At 48.0% G+C, this 22,308-nt stretch overlaps 1 protein-coding gene across 1 annotated transcript; it reads right to left on the bottom strand.

Annotated features, from left to right (window-relative positions):
* Positions 1–6,344: 6,344 nt before the first annotated feature.
* On the bottom strand, positions 6,345–21,265 carry Dusp4 (dual specificity phosphatase 4). The gene is made up of 4 exons (XM_015486021.2): positions 20,377–21,265; positions 11,194–11,339; positions 9,918–10,137; positions 6,345–9,374 (listed from the first exon to the last, which is right to left on the bottom strand). The coding sequence occupies exons 1-4, from the start codon at positions 20,807–20,809 to the stop codon at positions 8,989–8,991; spliced, it is 1,185 nt and encodes a 394-aa protein (XP_015341507.1). The 5' UTR covers positions 20,810–21,265; the 3' UTR covers positions 6,345–8,988.
* Positions 21,266–22,308: the final 1,043 nt, after the last annotated feature.

The raw sequence follows: 22,308 nt of genomic DNA, 5'->3' as shown, positions 1-22,308 counted from the left end.
TGTTAAAGGCACCTGATTCTACATTGGAAATAATAAAAGAGATAATCTGCTCCCATCCAGTTAGGACCTCACTGCCAGGGTTTCTGGTTGGCATCTGCTCTGAAGGTCTGGACATAGGAAAAGGAAGTAGAAAGGGTGTATGTCTTCATTTTGGCCAATTTCCACCATAAAACTGCTTCAAATATGGTAGTAGGTCACATGTTGATTTTGTTAATTGGATTCTTTACATACTTTTCCTGGCTAAGGACTTATTTATAAAGTAAATCTGTTTACGTTCATAATTTTGCTTACAAGTCAAAAGTAATAAAAGTAAGGTAACAGTGGATGGAATCATTGAGGGCATGGAGAGGCCAAAGTTGTCAGGAAACCAGTGTCTGCCGCATACCCCTAGGGTTCCTTCATAACTCCAAGAGTGCTCTATGCCTCTACTTTCGTATTCACTAAACAGGAATACTATCTGCCAAATAGTTTGGAAGATATCAAAGTTAGACAAATCAAATGCTTTTGAGATGCTAGGAGAAAATGAAAGCACAATGAATGTAGATGACTAGATAAGTCTGTTAGTGCAGCTAATTTGTTGAAACACTATTTGGATTAAATAAGACCCCAGTCTCCACTTGCTAGCCATAGAACCAGTGGGCAGTTTCCTCCCAGTGCCTGTTTCCTCCTCTTTAAAAATGAGTACATTTATTACTATGTTTCATAGTCTCTGAGAAATTGACTAATTTTACAGCAAGTGGGTTTTGGTTTTGGTTTTGTAATCCAAAAATTGACTCCATTGTCCTTCCCACTCCCAAAGAGAAAGCACATGGTTGGCCAGAAAGGGGATTAGAAGAAATAAAATCTGCATAATTGGCTTAGACCCCTTGAAGAGTTTTCTGCTGGATTGAAGCCCAGGGTGCTGCAGAGTAGAACCGGAAGTCCAAAATCAGATCTAAAGTTTTGGTTGCTCCCTATGGATGCAGTAATGAGAATGGAGAGTTTTATAGGAATTTACATTTGGAATATCGTCTATTATCAATGATCACAGTACAATGCATTTACCCAAATACTCGGAAAGGAAAACCTAAACAAGATCTGGATTAGACTTTGGAAGACTACCACAGACCCAAGGCAAATGTAGGGGAAGGAGTTGGGAGAAGGAGTTGTTGAGTTGAATCTGATTCCGTCATTACCATCTAATAGTGTTATCTCATGGTGATAGCCAGGAGTGAGAGAAAGGCAAAAGATTTATTCAACAATTGTTTTAATTGAACTCTTCCAAACTAGTTAATCGTGATGAATATTATTTTTATTGTCAACTATTATTGTTTAGCTATCTGTGTGTGTCTGACCTCTCTCTAATCAGATGGTTCTTTTTTTTTTAAATGGCCCGGGCCATTGGATCCCCAGTATAGCCTTTCGCAGTGCCCTGAACATTGGTTCTATTTCCAGAATGCACTTGAGCAAACTAGCATATTGGCAGATCAATCTTTAATAAAGGGTGTATAGATGAGTCCTGGTAAATCACTCTAAGCTGGTCACATATTATAGGATGAAGATGTAAATGGAGAATAATGCATAGACTGAAAATTAGAATGAGTCTTCAGAGATCATCTGGTCTAGCTGCATTATTTTATTGATGAACATACAAGAATGTGAACGAGAGTAATGAGAGGAGTATGTGTGAAGATGCTATGGGCTGGGAAAGGGCAAGAGGAACCCTGCTAGGTCCTGGAAATATTCCATATCTTGTTCTGGATAGTGGCTACATAAGTGTATACATACATAAAATTCCTTGAGCTCTACATTTAAAATTTGCACATATAATTGAGGTTATACCTCAGTTTTTTTAAAAAGGGGGATATAAAAAGTAGATTGGAATCTGTACTTGTGTAAGTGAGACTTAATAACTTTGACTTACATGGGCTATTCATGGGAAAGTACCTTCTGTTGATGTATTTTGGTAGTATATTTTGTGCATATCAACAACCTGATTACAAAGTTTATATAGAAAGGAAAAAGACCCAGAATATCCTACACAATGTTAAAGAACAAAGTTGGAAGACAGATGCTACCTAACTCTAATATTTATTATAAAGCCATGGTAATCAAGATGGTATGGTACTGGTGAAGGAATAGTCAGTCAGATGAGTGGAACAGAGTCGAAGGCCCAGCAATAAACCCACATAATCAACTGATCTTTGACCAAACAGCAAAGGCAATACAGGGGACGGAACGACTAGCCAACCACAGGCCAAAAAAAAAATGAATCTAGGGATAGACTTTATGTCCTTTACCAAAACTAAAATGGTAGCAGATCTAAATGTAAAACATAAAACAAACTCCTGGAAGATAACCAAGAAAATAAGAAGACTGTGGCTTATGGCCATCACTTTTTTTAGCTAAACACCAAAGGTATGTGTGAAAGAAAGGATTGATAAGCTTCATTAAAATTTAAAACTTTTGCTGTGTGAACAACATTGTCAAGTGAAAGAGAAGACAAGCCACATGTTGGAAGAAAGTATTTGCAAAAGTTACATCTGTTAAACAGCTAACCCAAAATAGAAAACTCATAAAAACTCAACAGGAAAATGAAAAAAAAAAGGGTCAAAAAATAGACAAAAGGTCATACTAGACACCACTCTAAAGATATATAGATGTCCAATAATCATGAAAATTTGTTCATCATCATGTATCATCAGAAAAATGCAAATTAAGTATGTGGAGACAGAAGTTCAGAGATGTGAATAAGCATAGCACAGAAGATTTTTAAGACAGCGAAACTGCTCTGTTTGTTACAGTGGATACATATTGTTATACAAATGTCAAAACCCATAGAATGTACACCAAAAGTGATCCCTGATATAAACTATGGACAGTGGACAATGTGGATGTCATCAACTGTAACAAATGTGCTGCTATAGTGGGGAATGTTGACTGGTGGGAAAGAGAGGCATATGGGAATTCTATGTACTTCCTGCTCAATTTTGCTATATTTCTAAGAGTGCCCTTTTTAAAAATGTGTTTTTTAAAGAGAGACGCGAAGAATAGAAAAGGCCATGCTTTGTGCAGCTGTGGAGAACCTTCCCTGACCACCTACTAAAAGCCCAGGCTGCATTCTGATGCACAGTGTAGCTCAGGTGCTCATCTCTGAACCTTGCCCTGTGGCTAAGTGGGTGGGATTATGTTGTTTAATTTAGGCCTGACTCAGGGGCTTCCCCTGAAGCATGTGGAAGAATGGGTATACCCATGAATCAAATGGGGTGCTATTATTGAAGGATGAGAATTGATCTGTGCTGAACAGCAGAAACAGCAAGGGAACATTATAATGAGTGACCCCTTAATAAATTCAGTAGCTTCCCCCAGAACTCCCATATTACAGTGAGTGGGGAGCCAGTTTCCTAGTTACTGCTCTGATCAGACAGATGTTCTGCTGTCACCAGGAGATTCCAGAACACAAGTGGGAACTTTGCCAATTCCAGAAGAGAAAGTATATGCCACTTAACATATAAATCCTGGGGTGGGCTGGAAGAAATCCTTTAGAGAATGAACAGTTATGAAACCCTCAATATCAAAGGTGATAGCTCTCTCCAAAGTTTTCTCCTCCAGGAGGTATGTGGGGAAATTGACCACTTTGCCTGTTTCTAATCTTTGTCTCTGCCTTTGCCTGTCCTCCTAGCCCCTCACTACTAACCCTCCCATGAAATGGAGCCACTGGCCCAGCTGGTTAGAACTGAGGACATCCATTGGCTCATTGAACTACATTTTTTTCATCAGGTGGGGTTCCTGTACTTTGAAATGACTTCGTATCTCCTCTTCTTTTCCCTGCCATAGTCTGTACCTTCCCCTGTCCCTTCCGTCTCAACTAGGAAGTGTGGGATCTGCATCTTGGGGGATAAAAAGTTAAGAGGTCTAGGCTGAGTAATCCAACTCAGTTCTTACAAAAAAGCCCATCATTGGAAGATAATAAATGCCCATTTGATATATGGTATTTATTTTTTTAACCTTTTTGGAATGAATATTTCAGTTTGAAACTCCCCACCCTTGTAGAGATGTGACCTCAGAGATCCAAAGGCGTGAGTTTAGCAGGGGCTCACAGAGATGTCTGCAAAGCTCCCCCATATTACAGTGGTGGAGGATTCCAGTACACATTTCTGTTTGCTCTCCATGTCCTGCACTTGCATGGTCTCTGTGTCACTTACTGTACAAAAGCAAGATACCTCAAGTGGATGCAGAGAGAAGGATGCATAAGAGAAGACGTGAGGTGAGCTATGCAGGAACAGGGGGTCTGGAACTAGAATGAACTTCAAACGTTCCTTGCCTCCGTTTCCTCCTTACACTGCTTTTACAGTCCTCTACTTGCTGCATGTCTTTATCTAGGGATAGGTTTGTCTTTTTTAATGTTTCTGGAGAGATGAAGCAGGTACACAATAAGCAGCAGCATGCATGATTAATGGGAACTCTTGATTCAAACGTGGCTCCACCAAGCATCTGTGATCTTGACCGATTTCTGTGCCTCTCCGCCCCCATCTATAAAACAGATTGTACTAGGACCCACATCTTATTAGGGATGTGGATTAACAGTATCTGTGGACTGACCAAGGAAGTGATCATGTTGAGATTCAGTGACTATCTGTGCCTCCATAGGAAATAAGAGTAGCTGATTAGTAGTGTCTGTCATGGGAGCAAGAAGATAAAGCAGCTGCTGCTCTCAATTTGATGTACTTCTTTGGATTACAGGAAGAACTGAAGCAAGATCCTTGGAGTCAACATATAGGGTGCACCCCAGTCCATCTGGGAACTTTGAAAGACCTAATCTTCCACACCCCAGGATACTAAAACCCCATCAGAAGTTTTGGTTCTTGGATGCTATCTCAGATGACAGTTATATCTGCATGAAGGGTAACACTCGCGTGTTTAGGTTTTTCTAGATCACTGTTCCCTGGTGTTGTACAAATGGCTACAAACGTGTTTTGGCTCTCCTTCCAAGAGATTTGAATCAGAGCAGGCTCGCAACATTTTGACCAATATAGTAGAACCTAAGTAACATGCTGTGACTTCTGAAATGAAATCTTAAGTGCAACCAACCCCAGTCACTCTGCTCAGGCTGGCTGAAACTGACCTGAGGAGTCATCCTTACCATCGTGTCCTATGACTGGCACACAGTGGATTCTTGGATGAAGCACACTCCTGTCTCTTACCATTCGATTTTCCCTCTCTCCCCCCACTACCAGAGAAACCAGATTGTTAGACATTATTATCAGCTTTCTCCTCTCACCTGCCTTGAATGGTGTTCAGGAGGGGAAAATGTGCTCACTGCTCTCACCAGCCCATCTCCAGTGCAAATGCTACTAAGTATTTAGAACCTGGGCCTGTCTGTGATGCTGGGTGAGAAAGAGCATTTCAAATCCTTCAAGGTCCCAGGATTCCTCCCCTTCTGATAGCAACACAGTTTTCAAGGAAACACTAAACCAAAGCAGAGGTGGTTGAAAATGTATTTATTTTTCTTCAAATGATCTTTTCCAAGCAATAAATAAAAACAGACATGTTTACTTTTCTAAAAAAACAAAACCAAACAAAAAAAATCCCCTAAACTATATACATCCTACAGAAATACAGGCATATCAAATGTAGAAATGACATCACTCTGAGAGATGGGGCTATTTACACATGTTACAAGTATTGCATTGCTGTCCTTTAAGAAGTCTCTTATTGTGTGACTCAAACTCTAAGGAAGGGCAGGGTACTGGAGGAAAAGGTACTGCTTCAAAAAGACACCTTCCATTTTTCTTGAAAAGAAAGTTCCACGGAGAAACAACACCCAGACACTGTACCGTGTCCAATAACTGCACTCCTCAGATGGCTTTGGAGGAACATGAAAGGGTGTCTCATTCAGGAACATCAAGGAGAAACCATCTCATCCTTCAGCAGGACTGGAATTGGCAATGAGACCCTACCAAGCCAGTGGTCCACTGCCCAGAAACAACCCCCTGGCTGTGGTTCTGTGAGACAAGCCAGCTCTAGGTTGGCAAGACCCACCTGCAGTGGCGCTCTGCCCTCTAGGAAGCAAGGCGGTCTCTCTAACTTGGCAGTAGATGAAAGGCACCTGGGGAACTTTGATGCCTCCTGATGCCTGGTCCCACCTCAGAAATTCTAGTTGACTTGGTCTCGAGTAACACAGGGATCAGGATTTTGAGGACTCCCCAGGTGTTTCTAATGGGCAGCCAAGATGAACCACTGCTTCATTACTACAGCTTCATGGCCACGTCCCAGCCTCCAGCCTCTTCCCCTTCTATTTAGAGTCAACTATCCTCCCTGCCACCACCCCCCCATCTTCCCAAGGACTTTTAGATTTTTTTTTCTCATGGCTTCCCAACTTTGTTGAAAACAGCACCTGATCACAATGGCCTCAGGAAGGAATTCCTAAACCAGGGAGCTGCTAAACCCAGCTGCTCACAGTGCTTCTGCCTAATACTGCTCTCCAGAAAGACCAGTCTATTTCCTTCAGGGCTTCTCCAAACACCCAAGGGGTCAGACAAGATCCCGGGAAGGAATCAGCAGCTTTCCTTACAAGAGCCTGCCTTGTATGGTCAACAGCAAAGCTGGGAGTCTATGCACGTGACCATGCTTCCCGTCACCAAAAGTCACTTCATGGGAGACAGCTGCCTATGAAAACTCACTGGCCATTGGGATTGACCCTGCAGTAACATCTTCATTAGAGCTCTTCCAAGTCATCAAAGAGGCTTCTGGTGGGAGAACAACAACAAAAAAAAATGTCCCCCTTTTCAATCAAGCCAATGTTCTATTTTATTTCTAAGAGTTTGGGACTCATGCCATTATCAAGAACAAAGAAAATGACTTTATAAATAGTAGTTTATCATTGTGATAGAAGACTTGAATTGGGAAGTAGGAAAAAAGACATCAGGAGCTAGTCCTCAGTTCCCACTGTCTGTGTGACTGGGATCCAGTCTGGGGACGCAGGACAGATTTGGCAAATGTACACTCACTGTATGAAAAGTGAATCTGTTCTTTGGGCGACCCGCCCTCCCTAACCCCCCATGGCCTTTTTAGCTGAGACTGCATTCTCCACCAACCATGAAGTGACTTTCAGGAATCAAGGAGAAAGTGGGAATGTCCAACCATGCCGTCTCTACATGGGTCCACTGCCCAGAAACCCCAGGCCCTTCATGCCTTTCTATCAACTAACTGTTCAGCCAAGCAGCTCCCAGGGAAGCAGGGCACCTCTGGCTTTTCTGAAAACAGGAAGCCTCACCCAAAGGTAGGGCTTTGAGACAGACAGACAGGATGAATAATGCCAAACCAGGTTCACAGTTCACGAAAGGAAATGTAGTGAACCTGGGCCTGTCTGCGATGCTGGGTGAGAAAGAGCATTCCAACATGATTGTGACATTGAGGCTTGAAGTTATTTATGGGTGAGCAACAATGTTCATTGAGATCTAGACGCTCAAAGGGCTTTAAAAAATGCTCTCATTTCTAGACAAGTTTGCAATGACCTCTAGTCTGGCACTCCATAATACTGTTCCACAACACTACAAATGAAATAACATGTAACTTGCTCCCTCCTCCCTCCCCCCCCACATCCCTCCCCACAGAAATATTCCTTCTCCCTCCAGAGCCATTCCTCCATTTGGAAAGACCCCTTAAAATGGCATTAGTCCAAGTCAAGATTCAACACGACTCCCATGATGTACTTCACAGGAGCCCGCAGCAGGCAAGCAGTCTGCCCCACCCCACCTCGCCCGTGTGCTCCTGCCCTTCTAGACTTCAAGGAGACCTGAAATGTGGCATCCCCTTTTAGATTCAAAAGAGGGCCTTTGAAAATATTCTTCTAACAGGAATTTAATTTTGGAAGAATGTATTGGTATATTTCAAGTAAACTCCTTAAGATTAAAAACTATAATTTACGCAAAATAGAGAGGATGGTGCTTCAACTAATGAAAGGATTCATTTCAGGTGTATCTTTAGTAATCTTTCCCCCCCCCATGGTCTTGCCAAATGATTCACTGAAGAAAAATCTGAACTGTACCCAATTTCCCAGGAGCACCTTGGGGCCTGTATCACAGACAATAGGCATGTCCTAGATGGGCCTATGAGAAAAATGCTCCAAACACCAAACTGATCATCAGAAAAGGTTATATGGTTGTGGTCTCTGTGCCCAGGAACCTGCAGCAAAAGAAAGTAAAAAGCAGTCCTTTCCCTTCCTTTCCCCTCCCACCCCATCCTGCCTGCTTCTCAGTGGCAACAAGTTCAAGATCATTAGCTGACTTGCACATACCTACAAGACACCATCTATCTACCTCCTGGCCGCTTGGACATTTGCATGCTACCGTGTTCTGCTGTTTTGAGATCAACACAAAGGTATTCTAAATCCACTGTCACTGGACTCCTTGTACATACATACTCTGAGGAAATTCTTAATAAATACCTTTATTTATTATTAAGCACAATTATTCACCTGTCGATGAATAATTAGAAAGGAAAACCACATCCTAGATGTCTTTTAAAAAGCAAAATTCCTGTGACGACAACAACAAAGGACAAGCACACAGAACCAGGCACTTCTGGCAAACTTGTTTTCTTCTTTTCCCTCCCCCCTCCCTCCCCCACTTAATAAAACTGGATGGGCACATTTGCCAGGATCTGTGGGTTTCATAACTTCAAGCCTTATTGATTAAAAAAATGAGGTAAGAAATTTCTACCTGAAAAGGAAAACTGACACATAAACCAAACCAAGGTCTTCCCTGGCTGCAGAGGCAGCCGTTATTGCTCTAAGTTGGAGTGTTTTGTTTGTTTGCTTTTAATGTGTATTCAAAGTCCTTATTGCCATTCTAGCTGGCCCCATGGTCGGCCAAGGAGAAATGGATGGGGACGGAGTTTGGTCACCTGCCCCCAGCTGGTCAGTCCCTACTTGCTGCCCACACAGGTGGTGGCTCTCCCAAAGCTTGCTGGGAGCCAAGCCTGGTTCCAGGGGTTGGGAGATGGGCTCTAACAGCTGGGGGAGGTAGTGATGGGGCTGTGCAGGTATGGCAGGCTGCTGGGGGCCGAGTGCACACCCACGGAGACGGGGAAGCTGAAGACAAACTGGGAGGTGGGGGTGGGGGTGGCCTTGCCCCGCTCCCGCAGCGGGCCAGAGGGACTGGCGGCCTCCGCGGCGCAGGTGGTGGCCAGCACCTGGGACTCGAACTGCAGCAGCTGCCCCATAAAGCTGAAGTTGGGCGAGATGATGCTCCGGCGCTGCTTGACGAACTCAAAGGCCTCCTCCAGCCTGACCCGCTTCTTCATCATCAGATAAGCCAGGCAGATGGTGGCTGAGCGTGAGATGCCCGCCTGGCAGTGCACCAGCACCCGACCACGGCAGTCCTTCACTGCATCTGGGGGGCAGAGACCAGGACGGGATTAGGGCAGTCAGAGGGCCTCATACTTCCAAGTGGCTGGTGCATGTGGCACAAGCCAGGCTGTGGGGGTAGCAGTGCTAGACTGGGGAGGGGGTAGGAAGACTCCAGAATTCCACCTGTTCCAGGATAATTTGGAGACTGAATCAAAAATGCACTACACTTGGAAAAAATGCATGATAAAGCCAGTTAGATCCCTCTATTCATTCAAGGGATTTTCATTTGCAGAAACAAAACAGTAACCCAATTCTCCTTGTCTTCCTTCCCATGGAAAAAGTCTTAACTACCTATACACCTGGAGCCATGCAAAAAGGTTCCAAGCATGGTAAAGGAATTGATTTTTTCATCCCCGCCCCACACAACACCCAGTGGACAGGCCTTCCTGTTGGGAGCAGGGGAAATGAGCATACTCTGATACACAGCCTGCTAAGTCCCATCCACAACACCAAGTATGCAGTGGTTTCCTCTCATGTTTCCCCACCGGGTTCTGGAACCCAGTACCCCAGGGCTATGCCCACCTACCGATGTACTCGATGGCTTCCATGAACCAGGAGCCAATGTCGGCCTTGTGGTTATCTTCCACTGGGATGCACTTGTACTGGTAGTGTCCTTCAAAGTGGTTTGGGCAGTCGGAGGAGACATTCAACAGGGCTGTGATCCCCAGGGCATCCAGCATGTCTCTCCGGGCAGCATGGTAGGCACTGCCGAGGTAGAGGAATGGAAGGATCTCCACGGGACCCCCCTGCACCAGAAAGGGCACAAAGGTACCCAAACAAGGTGAGTGTAAGGCAACCAGAGAAGGGACTGCAGTGCCCAAACCAGTCCCAGGTGGGCTTTCGAGGCCTGGGGAAAACACCTGCTGGACACAGCCTTTCTGCTTTGCCCTTCCTGTCTTGGGGCTCTGAGAGGGTCGCAGGGCTCAGCAGGACTCTGCCAGCCTTTCACTCTGCTGGTGGACAGAGGAGCCAGGACAGCCAGCCTTATGGGACCCCCCACCCTTGCTTAGGCAGCCCACCTCCCCATGGTAGCAAGCACCACACTGGCTTTGCTGGGCCTCCTGCAACATTAGGCGTCCCCGTCTGCCAGTCATCAAGCTATCTGTTCTGTGGTTGGCTATATCCAATTTGGTTGGATATATCTTCACTTAGCACATCAGAGACAGATGCCATCTTGGTCTCTCAGGCAAAGGGAGGGGTCATGGCAGAATTAGTGCAGGATTAAACTTGTAATGAGACTTATGGGGCAGAGTTGCAGGGACCCTATAACTTCACTCATTTTCCATCTAACTGAAAGGGCTAGAAGGGGTGGTATGCTTGGAACAAATGAGCAGCTCAAGCTGATTGTCTTAGAGAAGGGTAGTTATCCCTTTATGACCACTGGCATTTACAATTGGCTGGTGTGGGCGGGGAGAACAGCCAGATTGTTGCAGGGGACCAGGGATTCATGGCTGCTCCTGCTGAGAAGGGTGTTCTCTCATTTCACCCTATGGCAAATTCTAGTGGACCTCCTCCTTTGTCCACTCATAACTCTGCAGGTCAAGCCAGCGGGTGATGTCTTGATAATTTTTCTCAAGTGAGGGTAATAAGAGAGGGAAGGGGAAGAATTCCCAGGAATAAATGGACTCTACCTAATATCCCACCCTAATACTCAGGGTTCCCCACATTCTCCTGAAATTGAGGCACTGCATTTGAAGCCAAAACACACACACACACACACACACACATTCTGAAAAGAAGTCTCCTGCTGTGTTCTTGCATTACTCTGCCCCTCACTCCCCAGTTCTATGCCTTAGGTCTACCTGGTCATGCAGAGGGGTCCCACAGGAACTGCAGCCCAGGTCCAAGGACTCCGTGGCACTGGGAGGCACAGGAGGAGGGATGGCTGCCAGGGTCTTGGTTTTGGAACAGAATTCTGGGTATTCAGAGGAAAACCTCTCATAGCCACCTGTAAAGGAGAAAGAAGTTCAGGTTAATAGGGGCACCAACCAGAACACCAGGAAAAAAAAAAATTGAATCCTACCAGGCTAAGGAGGGCTGTTAGGATGGGGTACAGTTAGCTCTTGTTGGTGCCACTGGGTGGCGCTGTTGGCCTAGATAAGAGCTACAGAGGATTTTCCAGAGAAGCAGGGTCTAGTCAGGCCAGGACTGCAACAAAGCGGCAAGGATGCTGGGGGGGGGCTGGGGATTTGGCTCAAGCGGTAGCGCGCTCGCCTGGCATGCGTGCGGCCCGGGTTCGATCCTCAACACCACATACAAACAAAGATGTTGTGTCTGCCGAGAACTAAAAAATAAATATGAAAAAAAATAAAAATAAAAAAATAAAATTTTAAAAAAAAAAGGATGCTGGGGACTTCTGGAAACCTCTGAGAACTAGTTCAGTTTGAGAAGCGCAGGGGATATGCAGAGCACCTCCTCAGGGTGAAAAAGCACAGGGGACAAACAGCTGGGCATGTAAAGATGCCTGTGTTCCCTGGCTCCAGCCCTTCCTTTGGAGAAGTTGTCCAATATGGGGGGAAAAGGACGAAAAATTCACCTGTGACACCAGTCCTTCTGGGTCTCAGAAATGGAGCAGATGCCAATTGCAGGGCCTCATGAACGGTTGTTCCATCCACAAGGAGCCACAAAGGAGAGGAAAGGGCACCAATCTAAGGAAAACCCTCCTGTCACAGTACAGCTTAGGGGCAGGGAGGCTTTCCTGAGAGTTGGTAAGCCCAGGAAAAGCTATCCATGGATCATCTTCAGGGAAGGAGGACTTTGAGATAAAAAGGTAAAAGGCCAACTTAATTGCAATAGTGGTGAATAGTGGAATAGTCGGTGCTACCCAACCTCTACCCAAGGGACAGAGGTGGGTGGGGAAAACCCTGAGAAGACCCTCAAACCAGTGCATCTGACTTTCTCTTATCTCTGGGACTTTGCTTGTGGGGAACTTCCTATCTGCTGTCAATGTTTGACTCTGAATTTATTTTTATTTTGCAGTTTCTGTAGGATGAGAAATGATGTTGATTCAGTAGAGCCTGCATATTGAGAAACCGCAGCCCTCACCAACCTAACAGACCCAAATGGGCAAGTTGGCTGGTGGCCCCATTTGAGCAAACGCTCTTCATTATTTATGTCTGTGATATAGGGCGCCATTCCCTCCCGCCATCCACATTAATCTTCCAGTGAGCAGACATGTGACAGTTAGTCAAGCATTTGCCCCTAATCCCAACTCTACTGCTTCAGAGGAAGGAAAATGATTCTTTGCCACATCATAAGGCTCACAGAAACAGGGCATCCACTTTTTCCTCTCTGACGGGAGACTCCTCTTCCCCTCTGCTCCCTTCCTCAGGATATAAATGGATATCTCTCTGGTCACAGGCCCTCCTTCCTGCTGAGTCATGGTGACCAAACTCCCTGCATGGAAAACCTGCTGGCCAGGGTAGTGCTACCAGCTTTGGATGTGCTTGGATGTGCTGGTGGCCTCAGCGGCCATCTCCTCCCGGGAGCACCACCTCCCTCCCATTAGAACCCCCATCTATCCCCTTCCATTATAAGACTGCCAACACTGCTGCCCAAAAAGCACGGGACAGAGAATGGGGAAAGAACTGGCAAAGTGGGCCTCTACTGAGAAGCTTCCGTCAATGCTCAGGGCAAGTGGGAACACTTGTACAATAGCTGTCATGTGTCACTCTCTGTACCTCTACAACATCTGAAAAATCTCAAACAAAAGGATCTTTGTATCCATTACATAATTTGAGGTATCACACATTTTTAGAAAAGAAATGCAAGGCTGTTACAGGGTACCAATGAAAGCTCCCCACCTAGAAGGCTAACAGTCTGCCCCACCTAAAAGCCAATGGTGAGGCCAGAGCAGGGTCCAAGGTCACGGAGCAGGAGCAGCTGCTCAGGGCACACTGGAGCCCGCGAGAAAACGCTCTTCCCATTGCAGAGGTTACAGGACCAGACCAGACTAAATTCTGGAAGGAGCAAAGGCTCTGCAGTCGGGATGAACCTCAGCCCTGTCAATCCTTGGCTGTGCAGCCTGCACCCATGATCCAACATCTCTGAGCCTCTTCCCCACCTGTAAAAGGTTCTTAACCATTTCCTTGCACAGAGTCCCCGAAAGAATGATTCTTCAAACAGCCAGTGCTCTGCACTTGGCACTGGACAGGTTTCCTTTCTTGGCATCTAAGCTGAGGGACTCTCTCAACAGGAATCCACAAAGACCGAAGAGGAGCAAGGGAACTGTCATGCTGGCAACTTCCTAGACTTTTGATAGCCCTCTTTCCTGGGCTTTATTGATGCGTCCTGGGCAGAGTCTTGAGACCTGGTGGACAGAGGAAGGGCAGGTGCCAGACTTCTTGACCTCCACCTTCCCTTCCTGGCTCCGGTATCCGCTGCCACCACCACCTCCCAGGGTCAATCAATTAGACTGGCTACTGGCTCCGTAAAACCCTCCTGGAGGGACCCAGAGACAGCTGCCAGTCACAAGAGTGGAAGACAAGGAACACAGGTCAGCTGAATGAGCAGGACTGGTGGCCCCAGAGGTGAAGGAGAGAGGCCAGACCACGTCTCATTCCCCTCCAGGCAGATTGTTAACAGGACAGAGAGACAGCGACTGCCTGGAAAAGACAGTGTTAGAACCGAAGAGAAAATGATAAGTGAAAAGTCGGTTTTCTCTGGGGGATTTGAAAGAACAAGCAAAAGGAAACTAAGGGAAGAAGTGTATTAGCCCAAGAGACAGGAGCACTGGAAGGGTCTCCTGACAGCAGTAGCTGTGTAAGGGTTTCTGTCCCCTTAGCCACTGCTAGTATTGGGGGGGGAGGGACAGTGGGTGTCTGTGGCTGGTTGCTGTGAGGAGCCTAAAGAACAGAGTGCAAGTGAGAGCTCACCCACAAGATGGAAGAAACCACTCAAGTCCACCCTGGACATCGCCTCTGGGTATCCTCTATCTTAAGGGTAGTGCCAGAATTCAGCTTGAAGCCAGACTTCTAGGACTTCTCCCCATCAGGAGCCTACCCTGCTGCCCAGCTATCTCTGCCATTCACCCATGGCCCGTCTCGTGGGCACTGCCTCTGGCTTCATCACGAGAGACAGACTTCATATGAAAACAACTGACCCACACAGGACTGCTGACATTTCACCAAACTCTTGCTCTACACAGGGGCTCTAGTGGGGTCATTAAGAAAAAACAACCAGCATTAAAGAGAGAGAGGTGGGGGGAGACTGTAAGAGAATAGGAATTAGCAGAGTGCATTGCATTTAAAAAAAAAAAGAGTGTTATCATTTCCTGTAACTTTTGTCCCAGGGGTGCATGTATCCCTGTTTGATCATGATGTAAATTCAACATATTTCTTACTGTGCGTGGAAGATTTCTTACTGTGCTCCAAGATTTCTTTCCCTCAGTCCTTCCTACTCATTCCCATTTGTACTAGTACCATAGCCACAGTCCTTTTGGTTAATAGATAGGTTTAGATCACCAATTTTAATGCAAAATTCATTCCCCTTATACCAAGGAGTTTGGACTCTATCCTGCATCTCCAGCAGGTGCCCAAGAACAAATGGAAGCAGATTTAGGGCCAATTTTAGCTTCTAGCCATGAGAATAAGGACTTTCTCTCCTAAAGACTAAATTTTCCCACCCTCAGAATATAAGGATTTCAGACTACAATGATCTCTAAGTTCCAGTGTGGTGTGCTTCTCAATGTCCAAGACCTACTTATTTCCTGGTCAGTTTTACCAGCTGCAAAGCATCAGGCACCTGAATAAAATTTCCTAACAGAAATGCCAATGAGTTTTGACCTGTTTTTTCTGTGTCCCAGTGAGCGTAATTTCATAACGGACTTCTTACTAATTTTGACCTATTTTCCCCATGTCCTTATTTAAGAATATACTTCCTATTCTTAAAATCTTTGATCTTGAAAGTCAAGAAAGGAGAACAGAGATTGATTTCCCAACTTAACTTGAGGAATTAACTATACCTACAGTTCAGCTTCCTATTCTCCTACTACTCACACAGCAAGGCAATTTTGAAAATTTAGCAATCACAATGACCCCCTTGCCACAAATTCTTCAGCCCCTGCAGGAGTAGGAGATAAATGCCTTACAAAGGGCAGGCTGATTAGCGCTGATAATATCACCTTAATAGGATTCTTAATGGAACCTGGGATGGGGAGGATTGACTTGTGGTGGTGCCTGTGATGTGGATCTTAATGGGTCTGCCACTTTTTCCCCACCACCCTCTCAATGCTCAGAATATACCACCGGTTCCCAGATAGGGTCCAAGGCCTTACTTTGGCCCAGCAAAAGAGTATGGGTTGTTTGAAGGTCATTTTTTGAGAACTTCACCACACATGAGTATAAGCACCCATATAAAGGCCAAGCAATCTTCAGAATACACCTGGGTGGGCTTCTCATCTTAGGACTCCACACTCAGGGAGACCAGCTAGTCCTCCAACTGGCTGACCCCTAACACTGGGCTGGGGTCTAGATCTTGCCTGTAGTCTTTCCAAGTCCTCCGGTGCTATCAGCTATATTCAGCAGACTGGCTTCCGTTGGAGAGTGAACTTGTCTTCCTGTCATGCTTCCTCTTTGTTAGTCTGGAACTACCTCCCAGTAAGGAAAACAGCTATCTGGTTTCAGATGTTCTGACTTCTTTTAAAGGAATTTCTTGGCTTCTTAAATGGTCACCCTTTCTTTCTCCCTCAGTTTTCTGTGTTGGTGGGTGCAGTCCACCCCTCCTACAAAATCAAGGAGGAGCTCAAAGAAGCTTTGACGATCTTAAGAATACAGTTTTCACTCCCAATTTACAGCTACATGTCTTTAGTTACTTTTGTTAGCCTGCAGTGAGAAGACAAAAGTTGTGAGTTTGCTGCATTCTTTGTAATTATGTAAGAATGTCAATAGGGTTTGCAAGTTATCTTTAAGGCCTACCATTTTATAACTGTGAACACCCGTTGTGTTATGTTTGCAAACAGAAAAGCAAGCTATTTTCCCTTTGGGCACAAAAGGTACGAAACCTGGGCATGCCTAGGGCTGACAGGGATAAAGAAAAGAAAGAAAACAGTCACCAGAGTAGCCAAGACTCCAGTGGTGCCACAACCCCCACTCCCATTCCAGGTATGGTCGAGCCCAGGGACGACAAGGGACCAAAGGATAAGTAAGGAAAGAAGAAACTGAAATATCTAGATTATCCTCCCAATTGCTCAAAACAGCTCCAGGACAGCTTTGCAATCAGGACAAGAACTGATAAAGGTCAAGAGGTGAACTGTAGACAGGAGGAAAGTCAACTAACATTTTTATACCTGCAATTTTTTGTGTACTTGATTAATTTGTTATTTGAGGACAGTGGAGGTAAGGAATGACTTCTTTTAAAAAAAAAAAAAAGAGAGAGAGAGAATTTTAATATTTACTTTTTAGTTCTCGGCGGACACAACATCTCTGTATGTGGTGCTGAGGATCGAACCCGGGCCGCACGCATGCCAGGCGAGCGCGCTACTGCTTGAGCCACATCCCCAGCCCCAGGAATGACTTCTAATAGGGTAAGGAAATTCTGGTTTAAAACTATCAGGGGGTTCCAAAACTCTAATCCAAGGATTTTTTTTTTAAAAAAAAAAAAAGAAAGGAATTTCAAAGATGAATACTGTGATAAAATCAAGAAAACTTAAAAGTTCTAAATTACTCCTAAAGGTGCCTTACTGGATTTTAAGTTACAGAAGCTTTTTAAAAACTGATCCCAGTGGGAATCTTTGACTAGTGAAAAGAAAATATTACAGAATTTTGGTTATTGTGTTTGTTTGTTTGTTTTAGCAAAACATGGTTAATACTAGAAAATGTACAGAAGAAGTATTGCTTTATTGACATTCGGTAAAGTTTATTCCTGTCCTTATGAATGCTTGCTTGTGCAATTGGTTATTAATTATCTGCAGTGAGTAACAAATCTCCCTTTGAAGTGGCAGAAATAGGAAAAACTGGACTTTTAATGAAATGCAGTCAATTAATAGAATTAGATAGTTTGGGCTGGGAAGAATGACATCACTTCTAAAAACATCCTGCTGTTTTTATTGCCCCTTCCCAAGAATGACAGGCGCCACTTGCCCCATGTCCTGCCCCTTTCACTCCAAATCCACCAGCACACAAAAATGACACACATACACACACACACACACACACACACACACAAGAGCCCTCATTTCCCAGCTGGAAAATAAAATGAACAACTCCAGTGGGAAGCTAATTACCCAACCCTTAATCAACTCAGGTATTTACTGAAGATAATCTAAGGCAGTGTTTCTTCCCTTGCTTCCCAATATCCACCCCCCTTAAGTCCCCGAGCCACGGTTCCCTCCCATAAAGCCCCATTTCTCTGCATGGAAGCCTTGTGTCTCTGGAGACTGGGAGCCCTGGCTTTCCTCCCCAGACCACACCTTCCTGCAGGGGTGTGGTAGCAGGCATTGACAGTTCCCTTTCTGCCCTCTCTAGGAATGCCTTTAGCAGACAAAGATGAGGAAGATGAACTGAGTTAACTCGGCCTCTGTTCAGCACACATATCGACATAAGCTCTGCTAAACAGAATGTGGCCCAGTTGACTTCGCAGATATCCTACCACCACTATACAAGGAGCCGGGAAGATTCTCCCACCTTTTAATTTTAGGTGCTTGTTTCCAAGGGCAGAACTTGCAGCTACTGGTGGTGGCAGGGGTGGGAAGGGAAGGGGGTTTCCGAAGATACAGAAGTGACCCAGTGGTAGACACCTTCCACCTGGGAGGATATGGCCTGTGAGACGGTGCGTGGTCCTCCCTGCCTGGTCGGGGCAAACAGCGAGAGGCAGTGTAGGCCTCGGAGGAAATGCTTCTCTTCCGTTGGCCAGGAACCCTGGCCACCCACCAGAAGGCTGTCATTTGGCTCAGAGGTCACCTGTTCTACCCAGTGTTTACGTCAGTATTAGTCTCTCCCTCAATATCCAGCCCGGAGCCTCTTTCTGAATAGGTCTGGCTCGGGGTGGAATTGGAGGGGTCTGGAAGGTGCTGGGAGCCAGCAAGGTAAACCTTAAAAATATGCCTTCCTCCTCCGGAGCGGGGGGCCTTAGTGTCTGTGACCCCGGAAGCCCAGGGGCCAAGGTCCCAGAGCTACCGCTCCAGGGCGGTCCCCTCCGGATTTCTTTCAGGAAGAAAAACAAAACAAACCCCTGACTCCACGTGGGACTGAAGGCAGCCCCAGCCCTAAGGCGTTCTCGCGGGCCCTGGGTTCAGAGGCCCGAAAACCTACTGGAGCACTCTGGCTCTAAATCCGGAGGGACTCCAGGGCTGGCGACACGCACAACACCCAGGCCAGCTGCACCTTCCGAAGGGACGTGCGTCCCAGGGGAATTTCTTTCCTCTTGCACCGGCGCCAGCACCAGGCAGGGGAGAGCTCACAAGGCCTAACAATAGCGCAGGCGCCCACCGTGGTGGTCCAGGCTGGACCTGGCTGCCCCAGGACGTTGGACGAGCGCTTCCGCGGGGCTTTGGGTACAGGCGCGTCGCCCAAGGCAGATCCTTCCGATCCAAGCCCCTTCCTGTCACTTGCTCCTGAGAGCTGGGGGGTGAGGGGTGCTGGGCTCAAGAGAGGTGCGAAAGGAGGCTCTCACGCAAAAAAAGAAAGAAAAATCAGCAAAATCGCCTTAGCAGTTCAACCACAGGTCAACAGCAGCATTTCCCCAGCAGCTGACAGGTCAAATGGTCAGGAAACAACTGCCAAGAACAAAGCCCCCCGCTGTTCAGCAAGAGCAAACCCGGCTTGTCCGCACTGAGATTTTGTTGTGCTTTTTGGAGCGGGAGGGAGGGAGGCTTCCGCCCCCATCTCCCTTCCTCTGGGGTGGACAGGGCCGGAGAGGAAAGGAAGAGGAGGGGGCGAAGTGTGCTCGCAGAGAAAGGAGCGGCTCTTTGATGGCGAGGGTCTGAAACGCCTCTCTGGTTCGGAAGCAAAGACCCGACCAGAGCGAAAGAATGCGCGGAATGCGGCAGCAGGAGGAAGGGGCGCAGCGCGACAGGGGGCGCCCCGACCCCACGCGCCCAGCCCGCTTCCAAGCCTGAGAGCAGCAGACCGACCCGTCTCGGCAGGTGCTACCGCGAACAGTCTCTCCGGTGACTTAGCACGCGGTTATTTCGGGGTTCCTAACTTCCATATTTGACAACGCACCCGCCCTCCGTCCCGCCACCAAGAGTTAGTTTCTCCAGGGTTCACCGAAATCCCGCACCCGCCGCCATCCGTTACTCGAGAATGGTGTCTAAACAAAAGGTTGTAATTCGCCGCCGCCCGAATAAGCAAGGGAGTAGAGGGACGGTTCGGCCGGGCGTACCCCTGTTACCCAGTTCTCTAGCCTCCAGCTCCCGGAGCCCAGGCGGCGGGAGTTGGCCACCTTCCAGCAGAGCTCGGAGTTGGGCAGCGGGAGAAGAGTCAGAGATCTCTCCCCACAATGTCTGCAACCCAATTCTCATTTGTACCTTTACCCAGAGCTGGTTTTCAGTCGAAACTGCGGAGCCAATCCCACCTCGGGGCTTACCCCACTTCACCTCTTTACTCATCGTTCGGGTCCTCAGAGTCAGGCTCAGTGCAGGGTCACGGCACGCCAACCTAAAAGGCCTATCTTGTCTCCTCCCGCACAGTGGTACTTGGGAGCATTTGGAGATGGGAGGACTCCGAGATGCGCCGCTCAGAGGAGTCGCTTGGGTCTCTAGGCCAGAACCGTGAGTGTAAATAAACGCGATATCTTTAGAACGCGTGCGAAATCGCAGGTGACCAGGGAAACGCGCCAGCGCTGTCCCTGAGGACTTGGAACTCGTATTCGCACCAGTACGCACAAAAACCTAGCAAACCCATGCACAATAACACGCACAAAGGAGCGCACGGGGATCCCCGCAGCCAAGAATCGCTCTGGATACTCCTTCCCACGTCCAATAAGGCACAGGCCACCAAGCCCCCCTACACCTACTCTCCAGCTTGCGCCCCAGCGCCCGCGTTTACCTTTGAGCAAGCAGATGTCTGTGCGCTCGGCGTTGCGACGCAGTGCCTGCACTACCAGGGACACGGTGCTGTCCTCGCGGAGGCTCTCGGCGCGCGGGCTCCGTTCGTCGTACACGATGACCGCCGAATAGAGGCCGGAGCGCAAGCGGGCGCGCACCTCCTCCTCGGCGGGCAAGATCTGCTCCAGGCTCACGGAGCCCTTAGCCCGCCGCCGCACGATGGTGTTGCAGCGCACGTTAACCGAACCTCGGATGTAGCCCGCACTGTGCGCCAGGAACGGTCTGCAGTCCAGCAGCAGGCACTTGCCGCCGCTCAGCAGCCCCAGGGCGCCGTGGCTGCCGCTGCCGCTCGCGCCGCCGCCGCTCTCGTCCCGGTTCATCAACCTTTTGAGCACACTGCAGTCCATCTCCCGCAGTTCCTCCATCGTCACCATAGTCGCCGGGAACAGCGGCTGCTTGGGAGCGCGAGGAGGCGAGAGAAAGTAACTCGGGCCAGCTAGGCTACAGGAATGGGCGAGTAAGGACTAAGAGAGGGAGCCTTCAGAAGTGACCGCAAACTTGGCCCCCAGAGGCTCCCGCGGGCCAATCTCTACTCGATTCCCGCAGCCTCCAGGTTACATAGCAGTCCTAGCGGCCACAGGCACCAAAGCAGGCGGGCGCGCGGCGCGGAGGAGGGGGTGGCGGTGGAGGGGTGTGTGTTTACGAGAGAGGACCACCGGCTCCCTCCGGCTGTTGCCTCGGATGTGTTTTGCTGGTTGTGCCGCTTCTGCTACCGCCCGCGCGTAGCTGTCGTTCCCCACTCGCCGCCAGAGCTCCGCGCACTGCCCCAACCAGAGTTTCCTCCCAGGCTTAAAGATTTATTAATGCACCGCCGCTCTCCCGGGGGAGGGGGAGATTCATTACTACCTCGCGAGGCCCCGCCTATTTCCATTTTCGGCTGGGCGCCCACCCCCCACACCAGCTCCCCGCCCAAGCCCTGGCCCCTCCTCCCGCCCCCTCCGCGGAGCGTGAATGGAGCACCGACTGCTGGCGCCCAGTCACGGGAACTCTACGTCACAAAGAGAGGAGTAAACAGGGAGCTTGGTGCTCGCTGCCAGGCCCATTCATAAAACTGAGACCTAGAGGAAGAGGGAGGCGGCCTCCGACCCGCCGGCGAGCGGCGACTTCAGGACTTTGTGAATGGAGCGCGGCGGCGCTTCTTGCTGTCCGCCAGCGGTCCCCAAGCCTCCGCAGCACGCTTCCTGCCCGACACGAGCCGCCGCGCAGCCATTCCACCCCGCTGCGAGGCGTTTGGCGCAAAGAAAATAGCTAGGCGAGAAGCCGGCCTTAACCAAAGCCAGGGCTCGGGTTTGAGATTTCCATTCCTTTTGGCCTCCGCGCCTACCCGGAATAGTCTCTCCGGTCTGTCCCCAATACAGAAATGGACAGGGGAACGTTGCACCGCTGCCCGCTCCTCGGGGCCTGGGACCTTCACCAATACTTACCGTGTGCATTCGGACCGGCGGGTCGTTTTTAAATGCCATTCTTCAGACGTTGGCTTAGGCATTAGCGTGATCGATAGTCCTCTGAAGCCATTAAATCAGCTTTATAGCTTCCCGAGGAACGTGGGCAAACCCCAACTTAGAAGATGAAAGAGAAAGTCCTCCCGCCCCAAGCCCAGTAATAGGAGTGAGGTGTGGGGTTTGTTGCTTTACGACCCAGTGGGAGGTATTAATTGCCGGAATGTTGTTCCTATGGAAGAGAATTGGGCGGCACTCCTATCCACGCTTCCTAAAAGACGTTTATTTAACTCTAGGGGTTGCGCGGGGGTGGGGAAGTGGGGGGAGATCACGACAGGTTCGGCTTTTGGAGAAGTCCTCATCCCCATCTTGCACACATTCATTTCTTCTTAGGAAATGACAATTAGGGTCTATGTTTGATGCGGAGCTAGACC

Source organism: Marmota marmota, unplaced genomic scaffold (genome assembly GCF_001458135.2).
Source record: "Marmota marmota marmota unplaced genomic scaffold, marMar, whole genome shotgun sequence".
Classification (NCBI taxonomy): Eukaryota; Metazoa; Chordata; class Mammalia; order Rodentia; family Sciuridae; genus Marmota; species Marmota marmota.
The sequence above is the reverse complement of the archived record's forward strand: the minus strand, read 5'-3'. Positions and strand labels throughout refer to the sequence as shown.